The 26,057-nt window shown below is 43.9% G+C and overlaps 1 protein-coding gene across 8 annotated transcripts in view; it reads left to right on the top strand.

The window, feature by feature from the left end:
* The window catches only part of RFX3 (regulatory factor X3), a 522,624-nt gene that overhangs the window by 429,982 nt on the left and 66,585 nt on the right, over positions 1–26,057 (top strand). For 7 of the 8 annotated variants that reach the window (XM_063913967.1, XM_063913966.1, XM_063913963.1 and 4 more), the window contains one exon: positions 11,353–11,427. The exons of the other annotated variant lie outside the window; for it this stretch is intronic. In XM_063913967.1, coding sequence (XP_063770037.1) covers positions 11,353–11,427 — 75 coding nt within the window. The remainder of the gene's footprint in view (positions 1–11,352; positions 11,428–26,057) is intronic. 8 annotated transcript variants of the gene reach the window in all.

Here is a 26,057-nt window from a genome sequence, read left to right as displayed (position 1 = left end):
CACTCTAGTTTACCCGTTCCGTGCATCTTCCAAGTCGGATGAGGAGCTCATTCCGGAGGCCTACCGGGAGTTCACAGATGTGTTCTCGGAACAGGCGGCCGATCAGTTACCAGCCCATAGACCCTGGGACTGTCCCATTGAGCTTATCCCAGGGAAAATGCCACCCCGGGGACGCACATATCCCTTGTCATTACCCGAGACCCAAGCTATGTCGGACTATATCAAATCTAATCTACTGAAAGGATTCATTCGCCCCTCTACCTCCCCGGCTGGACCAGGTTTCTTTTTCGTGAAGAAGAAGGACGGGGGGTTAAGACCATGTATTGATTATCGTGGCTTAAACGATATCACCGTTAAGAACAAATACCCTTTGCCGCTAATTACTGAGCTATTTGATAGGGTTCGTGGAGCCCACGTCTTCACTAAACTCGACTTAAGAGGAGCCTATAATCTGATACGTATCCGACAGGGGGACGGATGGAAGACGGCCTTCAATACCAGGGACGGGCATTACGAATATCTGGTAATGCCGTTTGGCCTCAGCAATGCCCCTGCCGTTTTTCAGGGATTTGTAAATGAAATCTTCCGAGATATGTTATACCAAAGCGTAGTGGTGTACTTGGATGACATTCTGATATTTTCTAAGAATCTTGCAGAGCACAGAGTACAGGTCAAAGAAGTACTTCTTCGCTTACGAAGGAATCATCTCTACGGCAAGATTTCCAAATGTAACTTTGAGGTCCCTTCGATTCCGTTCCTCGGTTATTTCATCTCGGGTACGGAGCTTCGCATGGATCCGGAAAAACTCACTGCCATTCGGGACTGGACTCAGCCTCTCTCCTTGAAAGCGGTACAAAGATTCCTGGGCTTTGCAAATTACTACCGGAAATTCATTAAGGGATTTTCTACCATCGTTGCACCCATTACTGCCCTAACCAAAAAGGGGTCTGACCCAAGTCTCTGGTCTTCCGAAGCTGTAGAAGCATTTGCTCGGTTGAAATCAGCCTTTATGTCTGCTCCGGTACTCCAACAACCGAATTTCTCAAAACCATTCTTCTTGGAAGTCGATGCTTCCTCAGTAGGCATCGGTGCCGTCCTTTCACAGTACTCTTCTGATGGGAAGTTACATCCATGTGGTTTCCATTCTCGTAAGTTCTCTCCTGCTGAACGAAACTACACCATTGGAGATCAGGAACTTTTAGCAATAAAATCTGCCCTAGAAGAATGGAGGTACTTATTGGAAGGTGCTAAACACCTAATTACTATTTACACCGATCACAAGAACTTCTTGTATATCAAGACGGCCCAGTGCTTGAATCCCCGTCAAGCTAGATGGGCGCTCTTCTTCACTCGGTTCTCGTTCGTTATTAAGTACCGGGCTGGGACTCTTAACGCTAAGGCTGATTCTCTGTCTCGTTCTTTAATGGCCTCGGATGACGAGAATTCCTTTGAAAAGAGTTTAATTCTCAGTCCAGTCTCTATTTCAGCAGCTCCCACCTCTCTGGGTCCTCCTCCTGGGAGAATGTCTGTACCAGTTGAATTTCGACCAAAGTTACTGCAGTGGGCTCATATCTCCAAGTTTTCCGGTCATTCTGGAGTTCAAAACATGTGTGAATTTCTACGAAGGTCATATTGGTGGGACACCATGAAGAAGGACATACAAGATTATGTCAAGTCATGTCCTCAATGTGCTCAGCACAAAACTCTTCGGCTGCCTCTTGCGGGGTTGCTTCGTCCACTGTCCATTCCTAAGAAACCCTGGACCCATATTTCTATAAACTTTATTACCGAATTACCCCTCTCCAAGGGTTATAATACCATCTGGGTGATTATTGACCGCTTTTCAAAAATGGCACATTTTGTTCCGTTGACCGGTTTATCAACGGCTCCCAAGTTGGCTTTACTATTTATTCATGAACACTTACGCCTGCACGGGTTACCTCGGGAGATAGTCTCTGATCGAGGGGTACAGTTCACTGCAAGATTTTGGAGGGCCCTCTGCCCAGCCTTACAAATAAAACTCAAGTTCTCATCTGCTTACCATCCACAAACCAATGGGCAAACTGAACGTGTCAATCAAGATTTAGAGACTTTTCTCCGCGTTTATCTCTCTCCTTCACAGGACGATTGGGTGGAACTGTTACCCTGGGCCGAGTTTGCCCATAATCATCTGTACCACTCTTCCACTGGTGAGTCCCCATTCTTCATTAATTACGGATTCTATCCACGAGTCCCAGAATTACCAATTTTTCCTTCGGAGGATGTTCCTGCTGCAGCTTCCACTCTCCGGCACTTCAGTCAAATCTGGAGTAGGGTTCATGCTAATCTCAAGAAAATCTCTGGCCGCTACAAATTCTTTGCTGATAGAAAACGGCGAGCAGCTCCTCAATACAAAGTTGGTGACAGGGTATGGCTCTCTACCCGCAATCTTCAATTAAGAGTACCCGCTATGAAGTTTGCTCGAGGTTCATCAGTCCTTACCCCGTTTTGCAAGTCCTGAACCCTGTTGTCTGCAAATTGGGATTGCCTTCCCACTTTCGGGTACCAAATTCTTTCCATGTTTCTCTCCTTCGTCCCCTCATTTTAAATCTGTTTCATTCGGAGTCTCCTAGCCCAACCTCGGTAGAGACTGAAGCTGGAACAAAATTTGAAATCAAAACTATTCTTGACTCTCGTTATCTTCACAAGAATTTACAGTATCTGGTAGAATGGAAAGGTTATGGTCCTGAGGAGAGGAGCTGGGTCAAAGCTTCTGAAGTCACTGCTCCCCGACTAGTTCGGATCTTTCATTCTAAACATCCAATGAAACCAGGAAAGTGTCCAGGGGCCACTCCTAGAGGAGGGGGTACTGGCACTGCGGCTGCCGCGCTTACCGCTCCGGGTGCGCTGGGTCTCCCGGCGGTCGTCGCCCCCGGTGGGCTCCGCATCGTCGCGTCTTGCTGGCGCTGCCTCCGGCGGGTTCCCAGGGTGTGGGCGCCGCCATTGCGCCCGGCATCCACGAGAGCGTGGTGAGCGGGTGACGTCATCGGCCCCTTCCGCCAATCAGGAGAGGGCGGGAAGTTCAAAGGCAGACGCCGTACAGAGCCCCGGCGCCCGAGTATCGTCTTTCCAATGATCACCAGTGCTAGCAGCGTTCAGCGTGTTCTCAAGCTGAACGTCTCCTGTGTTCCAGCGTTGCAGAGTATCTTTCAGTGGGACATTCCCTGTGCTACCAGCGTTACAGAGTATCTCTCAGTGGGACATTCCCTGTGCTACCAGCGTTACAGTGTATCACTCGGTGGAACCTTCCCCGTGCTACCAGCGTTACAGTGTTTCACTCAGTGGGACATTCTCTGCGTTACCAGCGTTACAGTGTATCTCTCAGAGGGACACCACCTGTGCTTCCAGTATTACAGGGTATCCCTAAGTGGAACGCCTCCCAAACTTCCAGAGTTATATATCGTTCTCAAATCCTCATTCATTTCTTCAACATCGCTCACAAGTGCTTCATTCTTCTGTGTGCTTCAACATTGTTCTCAAATCTTCATTCATTTCTTCAGCATCGCTCACAAGTTCTTCATTCTTCTGTGTGCTTCAACATCATTCTCAAATCTTCATTCATCTCTTCAGGATCGCTCACAAGTTCTTCATTCTTCTGTGTGCTTCAACATCGTTCTCAAATCTTCATTCATTTCTTCAACACCGCTCACAAGTTCTTCATTCTTCTGTGTACTTCAGCATCGCCCCCAAGCGTTGGCCACAACTAATTCTTTAGCATTACACGTCGGTTACAACGGCTAAGTTCTGCATGAGGAAAACCTACATCCGGCCATCCCTGCTCCGGCCCAGCTGTGGTTCCTCTTTCCTATCATCGGAAGAACCCCTGAGTTCTCAACACTCCCAACCCAGGTCAGTGACACTATCGAACATCCAGTGTAGGATTGGGCCATGAAGGGCCCACTGGGGGAATGCATTAGTAGGAGCACATGCTTAGAGGTGTGGCCTTTCTCCAGAGGCGTTGCAGCCAGCCACCATAGAAACTTGTCTAACCATTAGAGAGTGCATAATCTGGGCACCTTGATAAATATTTAGTCAATACTGCTAGTATTGTTATAATGCATGATAATGTACCAGATTAATTACAGCAGTGTCATGTAGCAAATACACCATAGTCCTGTGCATTATAAATGTAACATATGTAAAATGAATAACTCAAGTGCACAGTCTGGAACATAATTCCTAGAGGAGGGGGTGCCCCACTGAATGGATTCTTCTGTACCCCTGTCGGCCTGTCCCAACCTGTGAACAGCTATGGAAAGAGTTGAAACATGTAGTCTAGAGAAGACACCCATAAACCTGAGACAGCTGGAGCAGTTTCCTCAGGACAAGTGGGACAAACTACCTGGTGACAAGTAGAGCTACAGAAATGACTTGATTGCAGTGATTGCCTCTAAATGTTGTGAAACAAAATATTAGGTTTAATATCAATAATAATTTTTGTCCATGCCATATTCATTTGTTTTATTATTTAATATATTCTGTTGAATAAAAAAAATCAGATGCAAAGTCTGATTTCTAATACATACGGAATAAACAATGATGTATGTCAATTACTTTTTTCACTTTTAAGTAATTTAAGAAATAAACATGGGTTCTATTTTCCTGGAAGAGTGCCAGCAAATTTGACCTTATTTGCACATATATTTCATAGGTATGGGACTCCGGGTCGACAGTGTCTAGATTAACACACATTATGGCGACACCTATTGGTCGACAGTGAGTGGGTCGACACAGGAAATAGGCCAACGCGACCATTAGGTCGACATGATCAAGGTCGACATGGAAAACGGTCAACATGATTTTTTAATTTTTTTTAGGTGTCGTTTTCTCCGTGAAGTGACCGAGAACCCCAATTAGTGCACTGCTGCGCTCACCATTCTTCGGGCAAGGTGCCTCGCTCCGCTACTGCACAGGTTACCATTCCCAATTGTAGTCTACGTGGATCGTAAAGTATGAAAAAGTCCAAAAAAAAGACAAAAATATGAAAAATTCATGTCGACCTTGTTCATGTCAACCTAATGGTCGTGTTGACCTATTTCTGGTGTCGACCTAGTCACTGTCGACCAACAGGCATCAACCTAAGCTGTGTCGACCTAAGTGCTGTCGACCCAGAGTCCTGATATATATACAATCGCCAGTCTTCTGTTGCAAGCTATAAATTAAAAGATAAAGAGAACAGTAAATTACGACTTTTCCATCATACTAATATTGCACTATGCCTATTTATTAATTTTTAGCTGCTGTTTTTACTTAACGTTATCAGTAAGATAGTTGAAACTTAGATATCTACTTGTTTCATTAATTAGAAAACCCCTGTATCCAGCTACATTTGGAAATTTTGTAGGTTTTTTTTTTTTGTTATCCAGACAATAAGTCGACAAACAATAGCTAGACCCCAAATAGACGAAATGCATTAGGTCGACATTTAGTCAACAAATTTTTGTTGTTTGTTTCTCACTTCTTTCAACTTTTTCATCCTTTACCATCCACATGGACTACAACTGTGAATAGTAACCGTGGCGAGTGGACGCGGTACACTAATGGATTTTCTTCAGGGAAAATTGTGTTAACCATTTCCCTTTCAACTTCTTGACCATACGAAAGGAGTAGAGAGAGACTCTTTTTTGGGTGCACTCTTGGAGAAAATCAAATAGTGTAGATTGGTAAGGATTAAAACATAACTTTTAATTTAGTGATTATTAATAAATATTGGAGTATTCAAAAGGACAAAACAATGCATATATTTTAAAAAAACAAGTTGGGTGGTCTATGGGTATATTGGAGATCACGTTCTATGCCTTCGCAAGGAATTAAATGGTTCCAGTGATCACTTAGACCAACCAATAGAAGTCTTACTCTATATTGTGACTCTGACTGGGTCAATACAACAAGGGCTCCCATGAGTATTGTAAGTAGTAGCTCTCAGATGCCATGCTTGGTGTAAAGGTAATGTCTTATAGATAGTCTAGGAGTTAAGCATAGATTAGGAAAGTAGTAGGGTGCTAACATCTTGACTATGTCGACTTTTTCTTGTCTATCTTTTTCCTGTTGAATCTGTCAATCTTTTTCATGTCGACCGTTTAGGGTCTACCTATTGATTGTAGACCTTTTTAATGTATATCTATTGAGCCACATCTGGTTATTTTATCTAGTGAGATCTCATTCTCCTACCCATACTAGTGATCTGCTAAACTGAACCGCTTCTAGAGAACTAGATTTCATAAGTGAAACAAATAAAACATTCATACATACAGTTTGTTAAAAAAAGAAAAAGAAAAGAAGTAACTAAAACTTTTTTCCGTCTTCACACATTGCTAGTGGTGCTGCGGGTTCGGACGGAATGTCCTTTATTATGATTAGCCACAAACCCAGTTTTCCGGAACATTTACACCCAAGACAGGATAGTTTTGTTTGGTAATGCAGGTCTGTGGAAATTGTCCTGGAACCTAGTTGTTAAAGATGCAAGGGAAGGCCCGCCATTCTGCCCTGTCCCATAACTTCAGAAATAATGTTCCATACACCATGCATGTTCATGGATGGCATATTGTGGCAAGAGAGAATTATTTACAGGCCAATTACACATCACTTTAGGTTGCGCCTTACTATAAAAAGATGACATATTCTAATACATATATAGATTTATGCAAGACTTAAAAACACTGATTGAGAGAATCTTTAAGAATTTTTGCATGTTTGATGATCACCCTCTTGTGTAGAAATGATTATTACTGACAAGTTAAAAATAGTAAGACGTATCAGAGCAGTGCTATACTGGCAGCATTACAGTGTCAATTTGCTAAGCATTACAAACACCTGTCAAGCTTACAACAAATGCTCTAACACTGCCCTATTTCTTTTTCCTTTCACTCTCAATAAGTTACCTGTCTGAAAACCTATTGCATTAGCCCACTCTCCTCTTCTCTTCTATGTTCCTTCTGTCAAAACACAAGTAGAGTAAGCTGAGGCGACATAGTAACGTAGAGCATCATCAGGCAATGTCTCACAGATGCTGCTCAGCCCTTTCAGCACTTCCCACTTATACTACTAACATTCGGCTCAGAATCTCTAACTACTTGTCAGTTGTGTAGATGTAAATCAGATTGGATATGTTTGGTACAAAAAGAGGTATATATCACCTTGTCTTAATGTTTCATTTCCCATATCACCTTCAGACTCTTCTAACGCCTTACTAATCTAGTCTGAGAACATGAATACTTCCTCATTAAGATAATGATCGTTGGATGTCTCAGGTGCCCAGTAGTACAGTATTTTAAGATAACAAAAATAGATTCTTCAACCTACAGAAATAGAGTAATTATTCTTGTAATGTTTTAATGCAGATAGCATGTACAATTCATACATGACATTGTATACTGTTAAATGTGTCCGAGGAAAAATGTTTGACAGCTACTGGTAGGATGAACACATCTCAGTGGCAGGGATATCTACATGAAATGCCTCCTGTTAGGGAATATGAACGATGGGAACTAGAACATGCCTCTCTAGAAGGAGATTACTGTTGCTGTGCTGATTGCTTAAAGGACATTGCATGTTTTCATGAAGGGTTTCTCACCAGACATGATCACAAAACTCTTTTACATGAGAACTTTATACATTTTGATGTATTAAATATGCAGAATGAGTTTCAGTAGTGCCAGCCACTATGCCACCATGCTGTCCCTCTGTACAGACGTGTCCTCACACTTATCCTTTATATGCCATATAGGGAAAAACACATGGGATGAATTAGATGATCCACACAGGTAGATTTTTCTAGACTTTTTTTTGCATCCAGTCGCTTATTGGCCCTCATTCCGAGTTGTTCGCTCGCTAGCTGCTTTTAGCAGCATTGCACACGCTAGGCCGCCGCCCTCTGGGAGTGTATCTTAGTTTAGCAGAATAGCGAACGAATGATTAGCAGAACTGCTACTAAATAATTCTTTGCAGTTTCTGAGTAGCTCCAGACCTACTCCTAGATTGCGATCAGCTCAGTCCGTTTAGTTCCTAGTCACAAACACGCCCTGAGTTCGGCCAGCCACTCCCCCGTTTCTCCAGCCACTCCTGCGTTTTTGCCTGGCACGCCTGCGTTTTTTAGCACACTCCCTGAAAACGCTCAGTTACCACCCAGAAACGCCCCTTTCCTGTCAATCACTCACCGATCAGCAGTGCGACTGAAAAGCGCCGCAGAATCCACAGCAAAACTGCTACGTTTTTAGTTAAATAACTAAGCGCATGCGCGCTGCGTACCATGCGCATGCGCATTTAGCAACAAATTGCAGCATAGTGAAAATCGTCAACGAGCGAACAACTCGGAATGACCACCATAGGCTCTTAGCATTAGTAATTTTGATGAAGGAATTGGTAAGAAGTCATAGACTAAGCACAAGACCTCAGTGCCTTTTTACCCAGGTTGGCGTGTCAGTTGCATACAGCAGCTGTCCTCCATACCAGCGCCAGTGTCCAAGTGCCCATGCCTTGTACTCTACTGAGATAATGACATATGTATTATATACATTATCCATAAATATATATATATATTTATAAATAATATATATAATATTTATGTTATTATCTCAGTAGGGGATCCAAAAATGTGGGATTTTGGATATGGGATACTCAACCTGTATATATATTATTAAAGAAAAAATATATATATGTACACAGGAAACCACTGCACTCACCGTACACAGGAATGGGGTACACATTGCACATCTGCACTAACTACCGCCAGGCTGGGGTGCAGTGGCCCGTGACCACATTGCTTAAATAATGGTTAAGATATATATATATACACGGCAACCAGGGTGGACTGGTTACCACATGACTCCACAATATATAACCATCGGATGCTGTCTGGAACACTTGTCGGCTGACACGCTGTAATCCAAACCGCTCCTTCTCCCTGGTCTGGAAGCTGCTGCGGGGGATCACCAGGCTGCTATGCACAATGCTCACACTCTAACCGATGATTATCAAGCTATCAAAGACTCCACCCTAATGCATTTCATCATAAGACTTTGTCAGAGGTACATAGCAGCCTCGTGATCCCCCGCAGCAACTTCCAGGAGAAGGAGCGGTTTGGATTACAGTGTGTCAGCCGGCAAGTGTTCCAGACAGCATCCGATGGTTATATATTGTGGAGATATGTAGTAACCAGTCCACCCTGGTTGCCGTTTGGTACGGTTAATACACATTCGTTTGTTATGTCCTTGAATGTTTTTAATACATTTATGGTTTTACACTGTGGGGCACCCCCCAATCTTTTTGTATATTTAACAGATTCTTCCAAGTGACTGTGGAATACATTGTGGGTATCAGCAGTCCTTAAAGGGACTTAGTGTTTTTACATTGAGAAGATTTTTTAATCCTCATATGTTTTGGGACTCCACTTCCATTGACTAAGACAGCTACACCATGGAAGTGCGGCCCGTTATTCATTGGACATAAATAAATATATATATATATATATATATATATATATATAGTGTGTGTGTTATATATATATATATATATATATATATATATAAATAACTCAGTGTAGCCGCTCTTGATGAGTGGGGCATGATACATTACATCATTAAGCCATACCCCCTAACTACATAGTGCCGCGGTTTGCAGGTGTATGGAAGGAAGTAAAGCTAGAATGACACCTGCAAATCATGGCAAGTGGGTGGGGCTTATGTTGTGGTCTGTCAGGAGGAGGGTATTCAGAATCCCCCTCCCGCGCGTGACACTAAGCATGGAGGTGACACATTGAATACAAGCTTGCTGCAGCTTCTCAGTATCACTTTACTGCCCCTGGGGTCACTCAGAAGCGCAGGAGGACCTGATGACCAACAGCCCTCACCGTGGCACCGATCACCACTCCCTGGATGTAGGCTGCGCTTTTATCAAGCCAGTTTATTGCAATACAAAAATACAAAGCTTTACATACCCACAAAACCACCCCCCACCCCCGCTAATTCACACACCTGTTACGGAGGTAGTAGAAGTAGCCACAATTAAAATGACATAAATAGCCTTAACACTAATACATAACAGTAAAAACGTTATACAGACAAACATAATATTAAAGACAATAGAAACCCAAGTTCCTATAAAAAAAATAGAAACCCAAGTTCCTATAAAAAATGATTCCGTTACTCCCACATCACAAATGCTTTTTAGATAAATTAATATTACACTTGTACTTTAATATATATATTTCATTGCCCTATTGTTATAATAAAAATAGTTCAAAATTAGTCAACATTATACTCTAATCTGTACCTGTTGTTAATCTAGTTTTAGAGAAATACTTGCATACCAATATTCTCGTTAAGTCCCCTGGGGTTAATGAATTTTAAACGTAGTATCCATTTAGCTTCCCTCTGTATAAGCTTAATCGATCTGTCGCCTCCTCTTGACAGTGGGGGCACATGATCTATTATCCGGTATCGCAATGTCGCCAGGTTATGTATTGATTCCAAAAAATATATATGTTTTGTTTACTTTTCCTATTTTTTTTTTTTTTACACAGTGATCAGCTTGTGTGTCCATCACATAGCTGGTCACACTGCCAGGTCCCTACACAGCTTTCTCTGTCAGCGGACAGAGCAATTCTGGAGAAAGCAGGATTTGCAATGATTCCTGTGATTACACTGTCTCAGGATAGCGTTATTATTACAGGGCTCACTGCAGTGCTTTTTACATATATTTTTTTTTAGTAAGTTCGGCCAGATTGCATTTCCCATTAGAAGTATTTGAAATGCGATCTGGTTACTTAAAATATGAGAATTAAAGGGTTTGGAGTAGTTTTCGTGAATAGCCCTTTAATACATTCAGGTGATACTAAAATAAAATTCCCTTTTTCATATTATTTTAGTAAAAAAATATGAATAAATCTGCCCGTAAGGAACAATAATTAGTCATATACAGAAAGCTCCGATTGACTGCGTGTCAGCCAGATTTCAAAGCAAAGCCTATGTTATAGTGCAGCTCCGATTGACTGCGTGTCAGCCAGATTTCAAAGCAAAGCCTATGTTATAGTGCACATTACTACATACAGCTCAGTGATTCCCTGTCTGTTTTATGTACAGTACTACTGTATTGCTGGTTATTGGTGTTATTCCTTTGTTAATGAGGGCTCCTCCTTTCTTTGGTGGCGGGTGCTAGGGTAATGAAATGCACGTTTTCTTTCTTTTATTCTCTTTGTATTTGTTGACTGTAATTTTTAATAGTATTCCTGATAAACTTTCAACATTCTGTCAATGATGCTTTTGCTTTTTAATGCTATCTTGTCTTGAGCCTGTTTTCAATGACATCTATTACCAGATTGAAATGGCGATTGAGACACTGCAAAAGTCTGACGGCCTTTCAAGTCACAGAAGCTCTCTTCTCAACAGCCATGTAAGTCTATCTGTAATATTACCTCTTCTCTGCATGTCTTTGCTAGCTTTTTGCAGTTCTTTGTGATCTTGTGTGCTTTATTTTATTCCTCTAGAAAGCACAAGTTCCTTTATAGTTTTACTTTTAAAAATAAAAACTGCATTTCCCATCCTGTGTAAATATATACACCGTCAGTTATGCTATTTACTAAAATCATGTCAGTTGGTCTTCTCTGTACAGTGACATATTTGCATGTGGCGAATAACACTGCAAAATAATAACTTGTCTTTAATAATAACTTTATGCAACCATTTTACTGAAATATGTTCATGGAACTTGTGCTTTCACTTCTAAAATCACTGAAAAATATTATTTCATTTTGCTAATATCAGGTTATTGTGCTTATATAAGTGTTTACTGGCATGTTTCAATACCATAGGTGAAATCCAAATACATATTTTAAATTTGCTTTGACCAAAAATAACAGCATGTAAGAGACCAAAGAGTTTATGATATGATTGGGATGCTGCAGATATTGATCAGGACTGGCTGAAAATGCAGCTGGGTGATTACTGCATCTGACTATATTGTTAAAGCTTTGCTTGCATAATATAAAGCAGCGTGCTAGAGGAATCACCTGCTGAACTCATATACCCCACTCCTTACTGACACACTACTATTACTGTCTTCATTCACAATGCAACGGATTATTTTGTGATTGAACAAACAAAAGCAGTACAGGACTTTATACTGGATGGATTCGTTTCTTAGATATAATTTACATGTCATAGTAGTACTTTTTTGACATGGTGCCTTTAGCAAAGTAGCATAATCTATGGGCATCTATCTGATATCACATGACAACATATATTAAATAAAAATGACTATTTCTCTCACTCGGTTAAACGTTTACTTATAGAGAAGGCAGTCACGTTGTGTAGATCTTTTTCTAAGCCTGTCAGTTCACTAAGAAACTTTGTACCTCATCTCTCCGTGGTGTCTATTCATGAAGCAGTGAAAAGTGTGGAGAAGTGAGCCAGCGGAGAAGTTGCCCATGGCAACCAATCATCTGCTACATATACTTTTATAGAATGCACTTAACAAATTTTACTTAAAAGCTGATTGGTTGCCATGGGCACCTTCTCCACTGGTTCATATTCTTAATTGAATTGGCACATGGAATGGCTGCTCCCCTCTGCATTAGTGACATGTTTACTAGTGATAGTCAGTGCTTAAAATGGTCCTAGAGAAGTTGTGGCTCTCACCCTCCTCCCCCCTCCACGGTGGCCACTACATAAAGGGACTGCACGTGAAAGAGGAGCATGGTCTCAAAAAGACAGGGGCAGGGTCACGCAATAGTTTTTCCGGGTGGTCTTCAGTTTGCCGGCTGTCGGGATCCCGGCGTACAGTATACCGGCACCGGAATCCCGACAGCCGGCATACCGACACTTTTTCTCCCTCTTGGGGGTCCACGACCCCCCTGTTGGGAGAATAGATAGCCTGGCGCGCGTAGCATGGGGCTCATTTGCGCTCGCCACGCTGTCGGTATGCCGGTGGTCGGGATTCCGGCGCCGGTATGCTGGTCGCCGGGAGCCCGGCCGCCGGCATACCCTACTATACACAGTATTTAGAATTTACATTACACTACACAATAGCACAATCTTAATCACAGTAGTAGTCCCTTATTCATGTTATCCACATACAGTAGTGCCCCTTTTACATAATGCTCAAAGTAGTAGTGCCACTAATACACATAATGCCCACAGCAGTAATGCCCTTTATGCAATGCCCACTGTAGTGGTAGTGCCCCTTACGCAGTGCCTACAGAGGTAGTGCCCCTTATGCCCCCAGGAGTGATGCCTCTTATGTAGTGCCCCCAGTAGTAATGCCTCCTGTAGAGTGCCCCCAGTAGTAATGCTCCCTGTAGTAATGCTTATATTAGTAGTGCCCCTTGAAGTAGTGCCCCTAGTAAAGCCCCCTTTATTAGTGGCCACAGTATTAATTCCACTTTGGTAATGCCCCCTGTAGTAGTGCCCCTAGTACTGTCCCCTGTAGTATTGCCCCAGTAATTATGCTCCTTTGGCAGTGCTCCCTGTAATAGTGCCCCTTACACACAAAAAAATATACAAAAACATAATACCCAAATCCCGCTTCTGCCTCCGACCACTGTCGTCCGTCTACTCTGGCCGCCCGCTCCTCCGAACTATGGGAGAGACGTCAATTGATTTCATCACATGGATGTATCAATTATTGCATGCAGTGACAATGCTTGCAAGAAAGCTTTGTCCCTGCGATGCCACTCTGCAGCCAAATCGGGGTATTTTCCCGAAAAAATACACAGATTAAGTGCTGCGCATGTGCCGCGCCCGACATCACCACCACTGCTGCCAGCACCACCTCCCCATTGCAACAAACACCACCTTCCCCGACCGTGATCATACCAATACCTGGGTATCGGAGCTCCAGGAGGGCCGCCGGTCATCGGGGCTCCCTGCTGCTGCGACCTGTAAAGTAAGCTGTCACTTTTCAGCATGACTTTACCGAACCGGGGGTCACAGGAGCAGCAGGGAGCCCCAATGACCAGCAGCCCGCACTGATCACCGGTGCCTGGGTAGGTGAGTATGATTCCCCCCCCCCTTCCCCCATCGAGCACACTTAGCTCAAACTGCCGGGTTTGAAAACAGTGCAGGGGTTACAGGATTCGCAGTGAGCCCTGTGATTATGCCACAGGGCTCACTGCAGTGTTTTTTTTACAATTTATTTTTTCATACTGCCAGATCACATTATAAGTATGGGAAATGTGATCTGGTTATTACAAACATGAGAATTAAAGGGTTTGGAGCAGCTTTTCATGAAAACTGCTCCAAAAGCCTTTTAATACATTAAATACATTCAGGTGATACTAAAATAATGCGAAAAAGATGTGAAAAAGCCCTTTTTCACATTATTTTAGTAAAAAAAATTGTTAATAAATATGCCCAGTTAGAAACAAAAAACAAAAAAGAGAAACATATTCATCGGGTCCTCCACTCACAAGTTTTGCCACTGTATATAACCTCATGTGTATATCTGTGATTCACAATTCACTCTGATTTTGTTGGTAAATATTTCCAAGAAATTCATGAGTCATTGCTTTCAAATGTACACTTTCAAATGTATTCTAACTTTAGGCTATATTAAATATATTAACTGTATGAGCTTGGGAATTTGTTTTGTATCTCTGTTGAATATTCTAGTATTCTTCCTTGTAAATTAACATGGTATATTATAATTTTCATATGTAATATGAGTGACTAGTTGCTAATTTCAGGTTGTTTATATATGCAAAATAAATCCAACACCCTTTTGCCTCCTATTATAGAGAAATTATTCCGTGATGCTTAGCAATCAAAGTAATACCGCATAAATATCCCATAAATAGTCCAATAACTACATTTAATCAGTTGATCACAGAAACTATTTTCATAATATGTGTACTAGAACACATATTATTAGGATGACAGTGAAGTCACCAGTGATTTTACAGCAATAGACTTTTGGTAGATATATTTAAAAATACCTTATTTTGATTAGAAGCTTTCATAAAGACAGATTAATATTTACTATACATAATGATTTTTTTTAAAAATGGTTATTTTCTTGAAAACTAGGTATACATATAAGACGTTGCCTAGTTTATACTTTAGTATGTCTTTTAGTTTTGCCTAATACAATAGCTTTCTAGCTGGGAATTTTAATAAGAACACTATCTGTCACAAATCTACTCATTAATACAGGCTAATTAGGAATAGAGCATAATCCATGCAGTAAATACCCTCTGTGTAAATAGGGATTTTTTTTTTAACCAGACCTGCTTTTGGGGGTAGTCAAGGCACTGTTCACCTTTGTGAACAAATGTGTAGTTTAATTAACACGGGTTACATGCAAAGGTCAGAATATAATTGTCCTTAATCTCAACATTAGATTTGCTTGTACAATATATAATAAATAAATCTGCAAACCATAGTAGAAGGTTAATAGTTCAAATGGCTGACAGTTTTTCTTTGTATGCTTACAGAACAATAAGCATGCTGAACATGGATGGCAATATAATATATCATTGTAATAAACATTGAGAAATGTTATTATGTTGCATTTATAGAGGTGATAAAAAATGTGTTTATGTATAATAATTTTCAATCTTGAAAAAAAAAACATTTTGTAATGTGGGATAATTTATATTGTATAAAATGTGATTACATTTTGTACCTTTCCCCAGTTTTAAGGAATTTCTTTGTGAACCATGCTTTTGGGTGCTTATACATCTGGGATTTTATATATTGGCTGATGCCTAGAAGTTGGTAAGGTTAGTCCGCTCAATTTCAAACCAGAGTAGGTTTTATTGAAGATAACAGGATACAGGTCTTAGAACAGGGGTGGGCAATTATTTCAGCTGGGGGGCCGCATAACACTTCCAGCGAATATTCGAGGGCCACACACAAAATACTCAAAAAGAGATCCCTTTTTACACATTACGGCAGACAGCGTCCCCTTTTTACACATTAAGGCAGACAGCGTCCCCTTTTTACACATTAAGGCAGACAGCGCCCCCATTTTTATACATTACGGCAGACAGCGCCCCCGTTTTTACACATTACGGCAGCCATGGCCCCCGTTTTTACACATTACAGCAGACAGTCCCTATCCCCTCCCCCCCCCCCTCCCCTAAACCCATATTGCAGTTTTTAACTCCCCTCCCTCCCCACCCCTAAACCTATATGGCAACTTAAGCAGTGATCCAGGGGCTGGCTGGACAGGGGGTTTACCTGTTTGTCACAGTGGCAGACAATCCCCGCTGTCCGATGATCTGCGCTGCTGCCGGCCGGAGTCACTGCTGATGTGGCCTCTCCTGCTCCCGCTCGTTGCCCGCCGCTTCCTCTCCTCACTGGCCGCCACTTTTCGGCCGCCGCTCCTGCTCACTGCAGTGCCCGCCCCCCGTGCCGCCCAGCGCATGATAACAGAGGAAATCCCGGTCAGCTGACCCTGTGACGTGACCGGGATTTCCTCAGAGGAGCCGCGTCTGAGAGCAGTGCAATTGACAAGCGGCATGTCGGGCCGCTTGTCATTGCACTCTGGTGGGGCCCAGCGGGCCAGGCAGGATTGGTCTGCGGGCCGCATCCGGCCCCCGGGCCGCCTGTTGCCCACCCCTATCTTAGAAGATATACAGCAGTCAATATGATTCAATCTCAATAAGATTCAGTCAATCTCTCCTGGATTTAGTACTGTACAGACGTACAGCTCTGTGATGCTCCAATAACACACAGCACTGTGACACTCCAATAACAGTGACAGGCTTGGGCATATGCAGTCCTTTTATAGATCCAAGTAAACAACATGAAGCTGCAGTCTAATCAGTCAGACCTTTAGGCCTGGTGACTCAGACATGATGTGATTGTGGCTGATGAGGCATGCACAATAACACAAAAATGTAATGTTATTGTGGTTGATGAATGAGTCATGCACAATAACCTTTAGTTAAGAGACAGCTTGTAGCATTTAACCATTTAACTACATGTCAGCATTATATCGTTTTTAAAGGACCATTAATTTTGGAAACCACATTCCCAAATTATTCCCCCTCCTTTTGGAAACCACATGCCCAAATTATTCTCCCTTTTCTCTGACGTCCTAGTGGATGCTGGGAACTCCGTAAGGACCATGGGGAATAGACGGGCTCCGCAGGAGACTGGGCACTCTAAAAGAAAGATTAGGTACTATCTGGTGTGCACTGGCTCCTCCCACTATGACCCTCCTCCAGACCTCAGTTAGATTTCTGTGCCCGGCCGAGCTGGATGCACACTAGGGGCTCTCCTGAGCTCCTAGAAAGAAAGTTTATTTTAGGTTTTTTATTTTACAGTGAGACCTGCTGGCAACAGGCTCACTGCATCGAGGGACTAAGGGGAGAAGAAGCGAACCTACCTGCTTGCAGCTAGCTTGGGCTTCTTAGGCTACTGGACACCATTAGCTCCAGAGGGATCGACCGCATGGAACTGGCCTTGGTGTTCGTTCCCGGAGCCGCGCCGCCGTCCCCCTTACAGAGCCAGAAGCAAGAAGAGGTCCGGAAAATCGGCGGCAGAAGACTTCGGTCTTCACCAAGGTAGCGCACAGCACTGCAGCTGTGCGCCATTGCTCCTCATGCACACTTCACACTACGGTCACTGAGGGTGCAGGGCGCTGGGGGGGGCGCCCTGAGGGCAATATATGACACCTTGGCTGGCAAATCTACATCATATATAGTCCTAGAGGCTATATAGATGTAAAATTACCCCTGCCAGTATTCCAGAAAAAGCGGGAGAAAGTCAGTTGAAAAAGGGGCGGGGCTTCTCCCTCAGCACACTGGCGCCATTTTCTCTTCACAGTGCAGCTGGAAGACAGCTCCCCAGGCTCTCCCCTGTAGTTTTCAGGCTCAAAGGGTTAAAAAGAGAGGGGGGGCACAAAATTTAGGCGCAATATTGTATATACAAGCAGCTATTGGGAAAAATTCACTCAATATAGTGTTAATCCCAAAATTATATAGCGCTCTGGTGTGTGCTGGCATACTCTCTCTCTGTCTCCCCAAAGGGCTGTGTGGGGTCCTGTCCTCAGTCAGAGCATTCCCTGTGTGTGTGTGCGGTGTGTCGGTACGGCTGTGTCGACACGTTTGATGAGGAGGCTTATGTGATGGCATAGCAGATGCCGATAAATGTGATGTCGCCCCCTGTGGGGCCGACACCAGAGTGGATGGATAGGTGGAAGGTATAAACCGACAGTGTCAACTCCTTACATAAAGGCTGGATGACGTAACAGCTATGGGACAGCCGGCTTCTCAGCCCGCGCCTGCCCAGGCGTCTCAAAGGCCATCAGGGGCTCAAAAACGCCCGCTCACTCAGATGGCAGACACAGATGTCGACACGGAGTCTGACTCCAGTGTCAACGAGGTTGAGACATATACACAATCCACTAGGAACATCCGTTACATGATCCCGGCAATAAAAAATGTGTTACACATTTCTGACATTAACCCAAGTACCACTAAAAAAGGGTTTTATGTTTGGGGAGAAAAAGCAGGCAGTGTTTTGTTCCCCCATCAAATGAGTGAATGAAGTGTGAAAAAGCGTGGGTTCCCCCGATAAGAAACTGGTAATTTCTAAAAAGTTACTGATGGCGTACCCTTTCCCGCCAGAGGATAAGTTACGCTGGGAGATATCCCCTAGGGTGGATAAGGCGCTCACACGTTTGTCAAAAAAGGTGGCACTGCCGTCTTAGGATACGGCCACTTTGAAGGTACCTGCTGATAAAAAGCAGGAGGCTATCCTGAAGTCTGTATTTACACACTCAGGTACTAGACTGAGACCTGCAGATAGTGCTGCTGCAGCGTGGTCTGTAACCCTGTCAAACAGGGATACTATTTTGCGAACATAAGACGTTGTCTTATATATGAGGGATGCACAGAGGGATATTTTGCCGGCTGGCATCCAGAATTAATGCAATGTCCATTCTGTCAGGAGGGTATTAGAGACCCGACACTGGACAGGTGATGCTGACTTTAAAAGGCACATAGAGCCTTATAAGGGTGAGGATTTGTTTGGGGATGGTCTCTGGGACCTCGTATCCACAGCAACAGCTGGGAAGAAAATTTTTTACCTCAGGTTTCCTCACAGCCTAAGAAAGCACTGTATTATCAGGTACAGTCCTTTCGGCTTCAGAAAAGCAAGCGGGTCAAAGGCGCTTCCTTTCTGCACAGAGATGAGGGAAGAGGGAAATAGCTGCACCAGTCAGCCAGTTCCCAGAATCAAAATTCTTCCCCCGCTTCCTCTGAATCCACCGCATGACGCGGTGGCTCCACAGGCGTAGCCAGGTACGGTGGGGGGCCGCCTCAAAAATTTCAGCGATCAGTGGGCTCGCTCACAGGTGGATCCCTGGATCCTTCAAGTAGTATCTCAGGGGTACAAGCTGGAATTCGAGGCGTCTCCCCCCCGCCGTTTCCTCAAATCTGCCTTGCCGACAACTCCCTCAGGCAGGGAGGCTGTGCTAGAGGCAATTCACAAGCTGTATTCCCAGCAGGTGATAGTCAAGGTGCCCCTACTTCAACAAGGACGGGGTTACTATTACTATTCCACACTGTTTGTGGTACCGAAACCGGACGGTTCGGTGAGACCCATTTTAAATTTGAAATCCTTGAACACATACATAAAAAAATTCAAGTTCAAGATGGAATCGCTCAGGGCGGTTATTGCAAGCCTGGAGGAGGGGGATTACATGGTATCCCTGGACATCAAGGATGCTTACCTACATGTCCCCATTTACCATCCTCACCAGGAGTACCTCAGATTTGTGGTACAGGATTGCCATTACCAATTCCAAACACTGCCGTTTGGACTGTCCACGGCACCGAGGGTCTTTACCAAGGTAATGGCAGAAATGATGGGAGTTTTAATTTCCCGTACTTGGACGATCTCCTTATAAAGGCGAGGTCCAAGGAGCAGTTGTTGGTCGGAGTAGCACTATCTCGGGAAGTGCTACAACAGCACGGATGGATTCTATACATTCCAAAGTCACAGCTGGTTCCTACCACACGCCTACTGTTCCTGGGGATGGTTCTGGACACAGAACAGAAAAAAGTGTTTCTCCCGCAGGAGAAAGCCAAGGAGCTGTCATCTCTAGTCAGAGACCTCCTGAAACCAAAACAGGTATCGGTGCATCACTGCACACGAGCCCTGGGAAAAATGGTAGCTTCTTACGAAGCAAAATTCCATTCGGCAGGTTCCATGCAAGAACCTTTCAGTGGGACCTCTTGGACAAGTGGTCGGATCGCATCTTCAGATGCATCGGCTGATAACCCTGTCTCCAAGGACCAGGGTATCTCTACTGTGGTGGCTGCAGAGTGCTCATCTTCAAGAGGGCCGCAGATTCGGTATACAGGACTGGGTCCTGGTAACCACAGATGCCAGCCTTCGAGGCTGGGGGGCAGTCACACAGGGAAGAAATTTCCAAGGACTTTGGTCAAGTCAGGAGTCATCCCTACACATAAATATTCTGGAACTGAGGGCCATTTACAATGCCCTAAGTCTGGCAAGGCCTCTGCTTCAAAATCAGCCGGTACTGATCCAATCAGACAACATCACGGCAGTCGCCCATGTAAACCGACAGGGCGGCACAAGAAGCAGGATGGCGATGGCAGAAGCCACAAGGATTCTCCGATGGGCGGAAAATCACGTCTTAGCACTGTCAGCAGTGTTCATTCCGGGAGTGGACAACTGGGAAGCAGACTTCCTCAGCAGACACGACCTACACCCGGGAGAGTGGGGACTTCATCCAGAAGTCTTCCAACTGTTGGTAAACCGTTGGGAAAGGCCACAGGTGGACATGATGGCGTCCCGCCTAAACAAAAAACGAGATATTGCGCCAGGTCAAGGGACCCTCAGGCAATAGCTGTGGACGCTCTAGTGACACCGTGGGTGTACCAGTCGGTTTATGTATTCCCTCCTCTGCCTCTCATACCAAAGGTACTGAGAATAATAAGAAAACGAGGAGTAAGAACGATACTCGTGGTTCCGGATGGGCCAAGAAGAGCTTGGTACCCAGAACTTCAACAAATGATATCAGAGGACCCATGGCCTCTACCGCTCAGACAGGATCTGCTACAGCAGGGGCCCTGTCTGTTCCAAGACTTACCGTGGCTGCGTTTGACGGCATGGCGGTTGAATTCCGGATCCTAAAGGAAAAGGGCATTCCGAAAGAAGTCATTCCTACGCTGATAAAAGCCAGGAAAGAAGTAACCGCAAACCATTATCACCGTATTTGGCGAAAATATGTTGCGTGGTGTGAGGCCAGGAAGGCCCCAACAGAGGAATTTCAGCTGGGTCGTTTTCTGCACTTCCTACAGTCAGGGGTGACTATGGGCCTAAAATTGGGTTCCATTAAGGTCCAGATTTCGGCTCTGTCGATTTTCTTCCAGAAAGAACTGGCTTCACTGCCTGGAGTTCAGACATTTGTAAAGGGAGTGCTACATATTCAGCCCCCTTTTGTGCCTCCTGTGGCACCTTGGGATCTCAACGTGGTGTTGAGTTTCTTAAAATCACATTGGTTTGAGCCACTTAAAACTGTGGATTTGAAATATCTCACGTGGAAAGTGGTCATGTTATTGGCCTTGGCTTCGGCCAGGCGTGTGTCAGAATTGGCGGCTTTGTCATGTAAAAGCCCTTATCTGATTTTCCATATGGATAGGGCAGAATTGAGGACTCGTCCCCAGTTTCTCCCTAAGGTGGTATCAGCTTTTCACTTGAACCAACCTATTGTAGTGCCTGCGGCTACTAGGGACTTGGAAGATTCCAAGTTACTGGACGTAGTCAGGGCCTTAAAAATTTATATTTCCAGGACGGCTGGAGTCAGGAAAACTGACTCGCTTTTTATCCTGTAGGCACCCAACAAAATAGGTGCTCCTGCTTCTAAGCAGACTATTGCTCGCTGAATTTGTAGCACAATTCAGCTGGAGCATTCTGCGGCTGGATTGCTGCATCCTAAATCAGTAAAAGCCCATTCCACGAGGAAAGTGGGCTCATCTTGGGCGGCTGCCCGAGGGGTCTCGGCTTTACAATTTTGCCGAGCTGCAACTTGGTCAGGGGCAAACACGTTTGCTAAATTCTACAAAATTGATACCCTGACTGAGGAGGACCTTGAGTTCTCTCATTCGGTGCTGCAGAGTCATCCGCACTCTCCCGCCCGTTTGGGAGCTTTGGTATAATCCCCATGGTCCTTACGGAGTTCCCAGCATCCACTAGGACGTCAGAGAAAATAAGATTTTACTCACCGGTAAATCTATTTCTCGTAGTCCGTAGTGGATGCTGGGCGCCCATCCCAAGTGCGGATTGTCTGCAATACTTGTATGTAGTTATTGCCTAACTAACGGTTATTGTTGAGCCATCTGTTGAGAGGCTCAGTTATATTTCATACTGTTAACTGGGTGTAGTATCACGAGTTATACGGTGTGATTGGTGTGGCTGGTATGAGTCTTACCCGGGATTCAAAATCCTTCCTTATTGTGTCAGCTCTTCCGGGCACAGTATCCTAACTGAGGTCTGGAGGAGGGTCATAGTGGGAGGAGCCAGTGCACACCAGATAGTACCTAATCTTTTTTTAGAGTGCCCAGTCTCCTGCGGAGCCCGTCTATTCCCCATGGTCCTTACGGAGTTCCCAGCATCCACTACGGACTACGAGAAATAGATTTACCGGTGAGTAAAATCTTATTATTTACCGCTAATATCAATATCTAAAATAAGGTGTTTTATAAACAGCTGTTTAAGATTATGGCATCAGTAAATACTATTTCCGTCTGATTAATCAAAGACTTAAAGCTGCTTACTGATTATTTATGGTGTACTTGCACATGTCCCAAATTACCAACATAATATCTGGCTTGTATGAAGATAATTCAGTGAACAATCTCCAATTGTGTACACTCTGTACCAACACCGCCAATAAAAACAGATAAACCTGATGTGAGTTCACAAACTAGTCCTGCAGCAGGAGAAATCTCAACCTATGGTGGAAGGTTGTCCTCTTTGTTCAGTGTATAGCATGGAGATGTAGAACAGCACCAAATGACATGTGGGAGTAGTTTCGCCACTAAAGAGGCTTTGGGGGTCTGAATCCTTTTGTTGAGTGTGCACTGCGTGTGTGCACCCCGGGAGCCCAGTGAGATGCTAACAGCATCTAAGGGCTGCGATCGCCTCTGCCTGATTGACAGGCAGAGGCAGGAGGGGGCGTGCCGATGGCATTAGAACACCGTTGGTGGGGCGTGGTCCGGACAACGCAGGCATGTCCAGACCGTTGCGAGGGCCGGCCACGGTGGCTGTGCGACATCACACGCAGCCACTGCAACCTGTGCTGCGGCGGGTAGCCGCCTGCCAGCACAGCTAGGCTGCGCAGGCAGGGAGCTACTCAGTGGGTGCAAAGCATCACCGCCGTCCAATGCTTTTTCACCCTTGTGGGGGGAGGCAAGGCCTGACATGCGGGGCGGACTAGCCTGGTGCTGGGCGTCCCCCAGCATGTCAGAGAAACTGATCGTAGGTGTGCTAAATTTATCAAAGAGTCATACAAATGTGTCCTCATTCATCTAGCCTCAATATGCCATGCAGTGTGAGATGCCTGCTAATGTCTGACATTTTTTCTGTCGAAAATGCATCTTTGTCACAACGCAATGCAACTAGGACGCACAGGAAGACTGTGCTGATTAATTTGATATATGACATTTGTATATTTGTGTGTGTGGCTGAGTTTGTATACAGAGCAGAACAGAACCTGTTTTGGAAAATAGCTGTGGCATTTACATTGTAGCACCTTGTATTCAGATTTAGAGACTCAGGGGTCTGTTTACTATGCCTTGGAAGTAGATAAAGTGGACGGAGATAACGTACCTATCACCCAGCTCCTGTCATGTTTCAAACACAACCTGTAACATGGCAGTTAGGAGCTGATTGGCTGGTACTTTATCTCCATCCACTTTATCTACACCCAAGGCTTGGTAAATAGACCCCTTAGTTGTACACAGATATACAAGTGTCATATATCAAATGAATCAGCATTATCTCCCTGTGCATCCTAGTCACATTGCTTTGCGAATAAGATCAGTTTTCTTCAAACAAAGAAGCCTAGTGCTAAAAGATTGTCACACGACCTGGCGTGCCAAGAAGCTCTGTTTGGCGTGACTGCAGCAGCGATGTATGAGGACATATCTGTATGTTATCATGTCAGTGTTGACATGTTAAATATTGACTTTCTTACTACAAATGACTACTGTATGTACCGGTGAAACAGTTTCCTTTTTTGTTTCATGGAACAGGGATGGATTTGATCATGTCGGAACATTTGCATAGCTGAATCTGAACTGCCTTCCTGTTTGTCAATTTGGATGTTACAGTAGGCAAAATCCACATTACAGTAGGCAACATGCCATGGGTTTCTGCAACTAATCCACCCCTATCCGTATGCTAGGTTTTATGGTTATCATTATTATCTATTTACTCAATTTCACCAGCCTCATACTTGGTTCAGAAATATAGGTATGAAAATATTTCTGCATTCGTACAACGCTGTATAGCCTGCAACTTTATCGAGAGGCCCTCTCTGAACTTAGTGTAGATGCATCTGAGATGTGTACTACTTAGCACTGCCTGTAGTTGCTTACACTTGGTTCTGGAGCATGCACGGTGAGAACCAACAAGTTAAACTAAAAAAATGGACTTGCGGTCAGCTCTGTATCAGCCCCATAATGTTAAATACTAAAACCCCTAAAGGATAAGGTTACGATTTTCGTGTGGGGGGGGATCATGTGATTTTCAAGTGCCGTCACTGCTCACGTGAACAACCTAGCAATATGCTGGGCTGCTGACTGCGGTGTCAAAGGCACCTGAGGTGGGTCGCACCCTGGGAGCTCCCGGGTGCGACCCTCCTCAGGCGGTGTGAAAGGGGTATTATTGGCAACACAATGCAGCTAGGATACACGGGAAGACTGCTGATTAATTTGATATATTACACACGGCCGAAATGTGGAATGTTTTTAAAACGATGCTTGTCAAATATACCAATAGGTGCATCCCCTTGGGTAGTAAAAATAAGAGCACTAAATTCAAACCAATGTGGTTAAACAAAAAAGTTAAGGAAGAAATGGATAAAAAGAGGCGAGCATTCAAAGCTTTCAAATCAGACATGAAGGCGGAGTCATTCCAGTACTACAAGGAATGTAGCAAAAAATGCAAAAAGGAAATCAGAGCAGCTAAAATAGAAAACGAATCGCTAAAGAAAGTAGAACTAACCCTAAAAAATTCTATAAATACATAAATGGTAAGAGGCTAAAAAATGAGAATATAGGAACATTAAAAAGCTATCTTGAATTCCTGATAAATGATGACAAAGTAATAGCTGAAATATTGAACAAATTTTTCTCATCAGTGTTTACTAGAGGACCAGAATTTGGGATTAGTGAGTAAAAATAACAATAGTATTGATAAAGGACCACCACTTAATACCTATCTGTCAGAGGAAGTAGTCCGTGATTGACTAAAAAAAAATTAAGACTAATAAATCACCTGACCCAGATGGCCTACATCCTAGGGTTCTGATGGAGCTAAATGCTGAAATAGCAATGCCACTGTATCTGATTTTCACTGAGTCACTTAGTTCAGGTATGGTACCAAAGGACTGGTGTATAGCGGATGTAGTCCCAATATTTAAAAAGGGTATTAAACTTCATCCTGGTAACTATAGACCCGTTAGTCTGACATCAATAGTGGGAAAACTATTGGAGATTATACTAAGGAACAGCATACAGGACTACTTGGAGAACACCCATGCTGTTAATAAGAGCCAACATGGTTTTGTGAGAAATGGGTCATGCCAAACTTATTTGATTAGCTTTTATGAGATAGTAAGCTACAATCTGGACCAGGGCATCGCAATCAATGTGGTTTATCTGGAATTTGCAAAAGCTTACGACACAGTTCCTCACAGGAGGCTGATTTAAGAGGGCTCGGTATAGGAGACTCTATTTGTACATGGGTGATTAGTTGGCTTGATGACATGGAACAGCGAGTGGTGATTAATGGGATGTTTTCCACCTGGGCTAAAGTAATTAG

This window comes from Pseudophryne corroboree, chromosome 1 (genome assembly GCF_028390025.1).
Source record: "Pseudophryne corroboree isolate aPseCor3 chromosome 1, aPseCor3.hap2, whole genome shotgun sequence".
Taxonomy (NCBI): domain Eukaryota; kingdom Metazoa; phylum Chordata; class Amphibia; order Anura; family Myobatrachidae; genus Pseudophryne; species Pseudophryne corroboree.
This window is presented reverse-complemented; position numbering and strand designations above follow the sequence as displayed.